Source organism: Chenopodium album, chromosome 15 (assembly GCF_948465745.1).
Source record: "Chenopodium album chromosome 15, dcCheAlbu1.1, whole genome shotgun sequence".
NCBI classification, from domain to species: Eukaryota; Viridiplantae; Streptophyta; class Magnoliopsida; order Caryophyllales; family Amaranthaceae; genus Chenopodium; species Chenopodium album.
In genome coordinates, this window is record NC_137848.1 from 47,844,099 (window position 1) to 47,853,500 (window position 9,402).

The 9,402-nt window shown below is 32.3% G+C and overlaps 1 protein-coding gene across 1 annotated transcript; it reads right to left on the minus strand.

Annotated features, from left to right (window-relative positions):
• Nucleotides 1-4,981: 4,981 nt before the first annotated feature.
• Nucleotides 4,982-8,275, minus strand: LOC145582384 (large ribosomal subunit protein eL33y). Its single transcript, XM_081639386.1, has 4 exons — nucleotides 8,120-8,275; nucleotides 7,210-7,438; nucleotides 7,076-7,124; nucleotides 4,982-5,188 (listed from the first exon to the last, which is right to left on the minus strand). The coding sequence occupies exons 1-3, from the start codon at nucleotides 8,185-8,187 to the stop codon at nucleotides 7,083-7,085; spliced, it is 339 nt and encodes a 112-aa protein (XP_081495512.1). The 5' UTR covers nucleotides 8,188-8,275; the 3' UTR covers nucleotides 4,982-5,188; nucleotides 7,076-7,082.
• Nucleotides 8,276-9,402: the final 1,127 nt, after the last annotated feature.

Sequence of the window (9,402 nt, forward strand, 5' to 3'; positions counted from 1 at the left end):
ATGGAAATATGTGATCACGGTAGTTGAAAATTCTCTGCTAATCCGAAGTGTGTAGTCTACTTATTCCAAAGTTAAGCATGCATTTTAGTCTTGTAGATCCAAAGTCATGACTTTTGTTAATTGCACAAACAATCTAGAATCATACTCAAGTTATTAGCCTATTACTCTACTATTTACTACTTGACTACTTGTTAGAAACTTAGAATTATTTATCAAATCAAAAGTTTGTTTCCCACTGAGAACTTGAAAAGTGGACAATCTATTCTCGTGAAAAGGAGAATAATTTACTACTTTTGTTTCTTTTTAATTGTAATATAAGGGTATTATTTGTATACAAACTATTGGGTCAGTCAAGCCTCTGACCAAATAGTTCGTGCGGCGGAGGAGATGACGATGACGATAACGATATAGACGACAATAAGGATGATGAGAACAATGGTGGATCTCCTTCTCTCCCTATAGGCGACGATGACGATGACGACATCAATGGTGAAGGAGAGAAGCAAGGTCATTCATGGCAAAAGAGGGAGAAAGTTTAATTCTCGGATTTTTTGAAACATGCCCAAAAGATCGAATTGGGGCTTTCTTATGTGATGTATAATTGGTGAAAATGTTTGTCCCATATGATTGTATGTTGAATTGTAAGCATTTTGATGACAAATGCATGTATTTTGGTTGAGAACTGAGCAAGTTATGTTATACCCATGACCTTTAGTACGAGCTCTTCAATTGAGGTTCCGCCATTGTTATACATATCTTAAAACAAATTATACATATCCTCTGCAATCCATCAAATAATTTATATCCTGCAATCATTTATACATATCATCTTTGGCAAATGATATCCTCTATTGGCAAATGATATCCTATATTGGTTATATGATATCATGGCCGGATGATATCCTCTATTGGCTATATGATATTATCTAGCTATGATATCATATAGCCAATAAAGAATACCATCCAGCCAGTAGAGAATATCATTCAGGTATTTTTTACACATTTGTGAATGAACAAAAGCAATTGACCGTCAATGGAATGATTCTTTGTTCGAATATAATCTTCAATATCCAAACAATATATGCAAGTGTTCCACGTTGAAAAAAAAAAATAATAATCAAACCTTTTATAAAAATAAATGACCAATCTTATTGTCATTTATTTTCGAGATGAAACCTGCTTAGATTTGTAAAATCTCTTGATGAAATTGCATTTTACACCGATTGGAAAGTGTCAATTACGTATGCATTTTAACCTTCTATAACATTCTTCTCTTTTTATGTAGTTGAGATGTTGATATACTTTATTATAATTTGATTTTGATGATTAATCTTTGGAGTATCAACTGTCGTGGTCTTACATTTGCTTTGGATCCTTCGGAAGAAACCAGCTCTCTTCCTTTTTAAATGTTCGGTTGGTGAAGTGACTTTTTCCTTTCCTTTCCAGTGTTATTATCAAGTTTATATTATACTTTCTCCGTTTTTATTTAGTTGCAACATAGCCTTTTGTTACACACAGGTCGAGATTATATATTGTAAGGCCTTGTTTGGTTGCACTTCAATAATGGAGGAAATACAAATTCATGGAAAATGTGTTTATGAATAGTTGTTTGGTTAGCAAAAATGTAGGAAGTGGAAATTCCTTAGGAATTTGGAATTCCTACAAAACATGGAAATTAATTTCCCACACCCTACCTTGGTCACTCAAATTTCCCACATGTATTTTGGGTGAAATTACATTATTGTCCTCAAAATTTTGGAAAAGTAATTCAAGTTATAATAATAAGTGGGTATTACATAAGTTAACCAAACAAAATATAGGAAACTAATTCATGGGAAAATACGATTTCCTATATATCAACCAAACACAATTTTAGTATTTCCTAGGCAATAAAACTTTCCATGTATTGTAATTTCCTATAGGCATTTAATTCCCATATGCAACCAAACGAGGCCTAAATAGATAAATTATTTAAAATTATTTTTTCGCATGATACCTAATCCTACTCTAATCCTCGTGTTAAAATTAATTTGATAAAATTGCTCGTTTACTTTAAGAAATCATCTCTTAAAACTACGTGTCTAAAATGTATGTTACAAGTAAAAAGAAACGAAGGATGTGTGTCTTAAATTATTATCTTTCAATAAGCATTGTATTGGTATCACACTATCACCAAGGTAATGGCTAGGGTCGTCAAGCAAATACATACCAAGTAGGGTGACCATAATAGGGGTGTAAACAAGCTGATTGACTCTAGCTCGAGCTTGTTGTTAAACTCTAGCTCGAGCTAATAATCCAGATGAGTTACAAGAAAAGAAAAAATAAAAATAAAAAAAACTTTTTTATAGGTTATGAATTTAAAGTTTCTAACTCTATTAAGAAGTTCTCCCCCCGTCTCCAAAATTTCGACTTTTTTGGCCTAATTTTAGTCCCCAAATGATTGATCCATTTGCATTAAAATACCCACCAATTTACAACAATATTTGTGCAAAATTAGCTTTCTCATATAAAATTTTGTTTTTTCATGTATTTTTAATACTTTATCTCTCTACTTTTTTACAAACCTCATATAAATTTATCTTTCCAATATGTTTTTATTTCTTTTTATTTAAGTTTCTTAATAACCGCAAAATCAACCCAAAAAGGTCGAAGTTTTGGGGACGGAGGGAGTAGTATTTAATTTAAAGTTATCATTTTCTCTGCTTCTTTTGTTCTTTTTTCCATTTGTAATTTTGGGGAGAAACCAAGAAGGATGAGAGGGAAAGTATATTAATATTATGAACGGGAATCATTAAAAATAAACAAGTATTTCGTAAATAAATACAAGGGTGGTTGTCTATACTTGGTTGCAATAGTCACTTCTTTGCTAACCGTCTTCTCTTTCACTATTTTTAGTTCTTTCTTTATACTCGTAAGATTTTTCCTTGAAATATGATAGCAAAACCACAAAATGGTCTGTCTAAAACAAAAAACAAAAAAAAAAAAAAAAAAAAAAAAAAAAAAAAAAAAAAAAACCCACAAAATGGAATATTTTTTTTAATTCTCTCGTCAAAAACACTGGTTATCAATGTAATATAGTTAATTGTGCAACGTATCATAATCCCTTTATTGCATAATCTCACATATTTCATACTTGAATTTCATTTTGAAAATTAGGTAAAAATGACTAACAATTAAAGGAATTGAAGAATAATAAAAATTTATGTATGTTTGTTTTAACAAAATGTATTTCACAGCCACTAAATTTGAAAATTAAAAAAGATAAATCGCAAAAGTAGAAAGAAAGGAAAAAGATGAAATGCATGCTACCAGCCTCCATGGTGGGACCTTGCATGCTACTAGCTTACTCTTTGCATCATGCATGCACGAATGTGTGGAAAAAAAAAGAAGTTGGAATTCATAATTTTTCATACAAATTTGGACGGAGAATCATGCCCGATTCCGAGCTTCAACCATCAGCTTAAGCTGATGATTAAGGTCCAGGAATATGTTTTATAATCTATCATGCTCCAATTGATTGACTAGAGGTTTGCCGGTTGATCGAGCTAGAAAAACATATACTTCATTGTTTTTATTATTATGAAATAGGACCTTTTAGAACTTTGATTGAAGAACATTGCACGTTGTATTGAGAAAGCAATTAAAATTTATAATTAAATAACACAAGATATTCATAGTAATTTATTCAAATGAGCTACATCCACTTTAGGTGATGGAAGTTGGAGATCTTATTACTATCTTCAACGGAGGAAAGAAAAACAAAGATTACAAAGGTGAAACTTGGTGTGCTTAACTCCTTAAGCTCTCAGTGTGTTACTGTCTGATCTGTCTTTAGAAACGTTAAGTTCAAGCCCATAACCTAGTAAAACGGTTAAAAACACAACACATATCCGATTACTAAAATAGGAATTGATGAATGATGATGAGTATATCAATCTGAGCCCTAAAACCAGAGGCTATCAAGCAATCTAAACTCATTAGCCTTGTACAATCTCATGCTTCATCCATTTCTTTTTAATCGCTTTGTTTGGAATTTTGCACTATTTACCTACTTTCTTTGATTTTTTTAGTTTTTTTTTTTTTTGCACGGTAAACTACGGGGAGGGGCCCCCTTCCTATCACATGAAAGGGGGCTATGAGGAATCGAACCCCCATCACATGGGGGGGAGATGGAGGGATTCACCACCCTTCCATCTCCTCATTCCTCCTTTGATTTTTTTAGTTGCTACACTTTCTAATATTGGAGTTTTAAATTAGTTACATTATACCACCCCTCTGACCCTCCCTACTTCCCTAGGTAGTGTTTAAGATATTAAGATATGTTTCCCCATGCCTGGATTCCTATCAAGTTTAGGGATTAAAATCCAATGGGGAAAAATTTATTGGAGGATCCATTACGGGGTAAAACTTTCATTTTGTAAAGTTTGGCATCAATACTAGAGTAAAGGTTTCTATCCCTTCTATCCTCCATAGCAACACAAGCTTAAACAAATTTACAATTGTTAACACTTGCTTGAAGACGTTGAACAAGCCACGCCACCACACCAACAACCTTACAACACCAACAACCTTACAATGCTTGTACTCTTCTTTGTAAACCTCCTATTAAAGGTTTACTAAACCTTCTCAAGGTACGTATAATTTAATTCCTTTGTTCTCAAATTTCAGCTTTAACCTTGCCAATCTAAAAGTATTGGTCAATTTCGATCACAAAGTCGTAATTTTTTCATGTTGATGATAAGCTCATTTTCTTCCCTACATTTTTATTCCCACTTCAATACCAAACCAGGCAGGGCCTAAAGGTTAATCTTGGAGACCTGCTGAGCTATTACATCGCGATTTAGCCCACTAGGAAGTCGATTAAACAGCTAAGCATCTTAGCTTGTGATTCAGGTGGGAAGTAATTAGACAACTACAACACAGTTCCCTCCATCAGATAAACAATCAGGCGTTTGAGAACAAACAGAAAATCATCATTAACTTGGGCCAATAACTCTTTCGCCATTGAACAAAACCAGCAGTATATTCCAGAACCAAATGAATCATCCTAACACAAAAATTTTGACTCGAACAAAAAACTATCTTACTACAAACTAGATAAAATAGAAAATGGCTCGGCATGAAACTCCAGTGAACAGCTCTGGTCCAATAATTCCTCACTTCACCATCATCTTGCATATCCAACTTTCTGCAAGAGGACATTTGGCAATCAGTTAGTCCTTGAAATTTGTTTAAAAATGATAAGCTCAAACTAACCCAGCAAGCCCAGATGATGCAATCACACAAAAAAAATCATACTATTGTCTAATTTGCTTATCTTCATACAAACAATAACATATATTGATCATCTTCATGAGATTGTAAGCATGAAGAAAAGTGAAAAATTTTGAGAAAATTTAAAGTAACCCAAAGCTCAAGAAATAAGGAGTAAGACATAGCAAAAAGTAAAATTTTAACATCTAAAATGACTAGAAAGGATAGAGATTAAATAAAATCCATTCAAGGTCCAACTGAAGAATCGAATCCAAAAACAGAACAGCATGACTACTTGTTATGTTGTCAAAAGAATGTCACCATAACAAAGACAATAACAAGCTAAACAACACTACACAAGCCTTCATCCTCCAATTCAAACAATCACAAAGAGTACCATATAACAACATAGAATGCAATAAATAAATCAACATCCATGTATTTTATTAGGGTGGAGAGAATATAACTTGAAAAACAGTCAATCTTTTGGACCCAGGCAACATGTTCCAAATATATAACAATCTTCAAATCATGAAGTGGCAACATAAATTCACTTCTATATAACCATTCCATAATATCCAATAAACTACTTTACTTTTGTTCTGTTTTCAAAGTTTGATTATACAGGAGTAACATTTTTAGGGTAAAAAATCTCATTTTCACGATACGACAAAGAGCAAATCCAGCATAGTATGACATCAATCTAGGATGATCCAACACCTTAGAAAACAGTCACATAGACATTGAACTCCATAACACTACAACACATAGGCATAAAATATTGAACTTGCTAAATAATGAACTAGGGGTATAATTGTCTTTTCAAGTACCAGTGGAGGAGTACATGCGTCTTTTCATGTACCAGTTGAGGGGTACATGTATAATTTCCTTACCAAACATTAAAAGCAAGTTGCAAACAGTAATTGGACAGCTCACCAAAAGTACTGAATAAATAACCACGCTTTTTCAATATATTTACAAAAAAGCCACCAGATTAACAAAAATAAAAATTCATTTATCTGGCAGATAAACTTGTATTTGCCCCTAAATAATAGTCACGGCATGGCAATATATAAGACATATATCCAAGTATCCAAAAATTGCTAAACCTTTACTAGCGTTCGTCATTCGAATCTTTACATTCCTTTGTCTTTCCAAATTCCAATCAAGCACCAAAGGATCCATAATTACCTTTGATTAATCAAGCAAGCACTGACAAACACATCACTAATTAACAATAAAAGCCAGTTTTAATGACTGCACTGACAAACACATCACTAATTAACAATAAAAGCCAGTTTTAATGACTTGATGAGCACTGTCCCAAACAGCCTCACATGATATGCTTGATTTCAGAAGTATACTCATAAGTCATAACATAAGAGATGCAGAGTTTCATGTTTCGAATATATATCTTACACCCAACAAAATATATCTACTGAGTCTGAAGAATTTTAACACGAAGCTTATATATATTCAAAAGAATCTTACACGAAGCATAATAACAATTCACTTCATCCTTCTAAGCTTTTGCTACTCTCATCAAAAGGGGCTGATGAGGCACCAGCTTCACGGTTACAAGTTAAAACAACATTAAGCATCGCATTTACTTCTACTCCCCTTTCCCCATCACATTAAGCACAACAATTCAAACATCAGTAAAAATGGTACAGTAAATTTTCTTTCATTCATACAATTACACATTTTATATCACCCAACAAAAATTTATAAAATGCATACCAATCTACCAAACTGATCAATGCCTCAATGGTATCAAATAAAAAAAAAATATATCACAAATGACAATTAAAGTAACAATTACCTTCTTCTTAGATGTTGCTGGGATACATCATAACTCTAACCTTGTCTCCCTACAATAGTATTAAAAAAATAAATCAATAATTTCACCCAAAATATGAAAAGTTGGATTAAAAAAAGAGAGAGAAAGAAATATACCATAGACTTAGGGGGGAGGTTGGAAGTGAACTTAGCGCGAACAACACCACTGTTACCATGAGGCCTGCAAACCTTACCCCAAATGCAACGGTAGTGGGATCCATTCTTCTTAGTTTCAGCCTTGTAAATGTAAGCAATCCTCTTTCCCAAATACCATGCTACTTCTTCTTGTGTGTTCACTCCTTCGATTTGCACTAAGGATGTGTTTGGGTACTGGTTTGATTTAGACCTATTTTACATTCAAATGACCCAATTACAATTTAACCAAACAATACCCAGAAAGCCCGGGTTTAGGGCGGTCAAGTCGCAAAAATTATAGCTTGTTAGGCCAAAACCTAAGGAAAGTGCCGCCCCATTTCCCCATTGGAAAATTAACAGTTTCCTCATTAAACCAAATGAAACTCTTTGAATTCTCTCCCATCTTTCATGTTTTGATTTCCAAACAAAATAGTCTGTAATCTATTAACATTCTCCAAAAATTTCTTTAGTCAATTATATCTTGAATTGACTGAATTGTCACCTCTATTAATCCCTTTTAATTCAATATCTCAAACAACCAACCTAAAGATAAAGTTTTCAATGGCCAAATTTCCATATATTTATACCAGTATCAAAATCTCTCAATCACAAACTCTCACATTCTAGAATCTCATTTCAATTCATTACAAAAAGGCGAGAAAAAATCAGTGCAGTTCAATTAGATTTCCAGGTTTTATTAATCTATTTTAACTTCAATATAATTGCTGGCTTGATTTTCCAAATAAAGATCAAATCTTTTCATAAATTTCTGCTGAAATAACAACGACGCAACAATTTATCTAAACTTTAACATAGTGTAGATTAAAATATTGTTCTCTAAAAAAATAAGATAAGAATTAATTGAAAAGAAAGAGGATAAAAGGGATTATACCTCTTGTAACCTAGGATTGAACCTCTGACATAGAGCCTAACACGCTCACCTTGACGTCCCTTCACCATTTTTGCGCAGCTTTCTGAAGAGGAGATTTTAGTTGCAGGAAAATGAGGAAGGCGATAGAGAAAAACCCTAGCAAACCTGTTTTTATAATCCTATTTATAATACGGGTTATGGGTTTGGTTTGTTTGAACTTGGTTTTAACTAGATTTGGGTAACAACTAACAAGTAGTTAGACCCCGTTCTATTCACCTTATTTTTGCTGAATTGAAATTATTTTTACTAAAACAAAATTATATTTGCTGAACTTAAATTTTTTTTACTGAACTTAAATTAATTTTACTGAACTGAAATTATTTTTGTTGAACTGAAATTATTTTTACTAATTTTCTATTATAACTCTTCTTTAAGAAAACTGAATTTTACTGAACTGCTGGACTTATTTTTACTGAGCTGAAATTATTTTTACTGAAATGAAATTAATTTTACTGAACTGAATTTATTTTTACTGAACTGAAATTATTTTTACTTAATATTATTTTTTTAAGGTGAAGAGAACAGGGCCTTAGTGTAGTTTTTTTTTTTTTACAAAGTTAGTATAGTTACTGTAGTACCCTTTACTTTTTTTTTTTGGGTTTTTCTAAGTTATGCTCCCAAACTTTTTCGGTTTCTAAGCTGTGTCCATACTTTTTCAAACGTCTAAGCTGTGCCCTCAACCTCACTAATTTTTTTAACTATAACCTTTTTTTTATTATTTTATTTTCTGATTTTTAAATTTTTTTTAAAAGTGTTAAACCATTTAGAATGGGACACGTGTCAAATTGATAACGCCATGACACCATTATTGATAAAATAACTTAACTTTCGTTGACAGATATGGCTGTCAAAGGGTATTGTTGATAAAATATCGTGATGTAGAGGGCACAACTTATAACTTTGAAAAAGCATGGGTACATCTTAGAAACCGAAGAAATTGGGGGGCATAGCTTAGAAAAACCCCTTTTTTTTTGAACAGTAGAACCTTTACTCTTGTGATTAAAAAAATAAAAATAAAAAAAAAACTTTTTATCAGACTTGTTAGTGAAGAGACCCAAGTTTATAATTTTGATAAATCTGATAAATGCTTATCAAATGACATTTTGGTAAAGAAAAGTCTTGGTTTCGTGCTACACCATTAAAAAAAAAAGTATTTATCTTTCGTTTTATGACATCTTGTTGTCATGAACCGATAATTTTCTCGATACCCTAGCACAACAAGTCTTAAAATGCATGAGAACCTC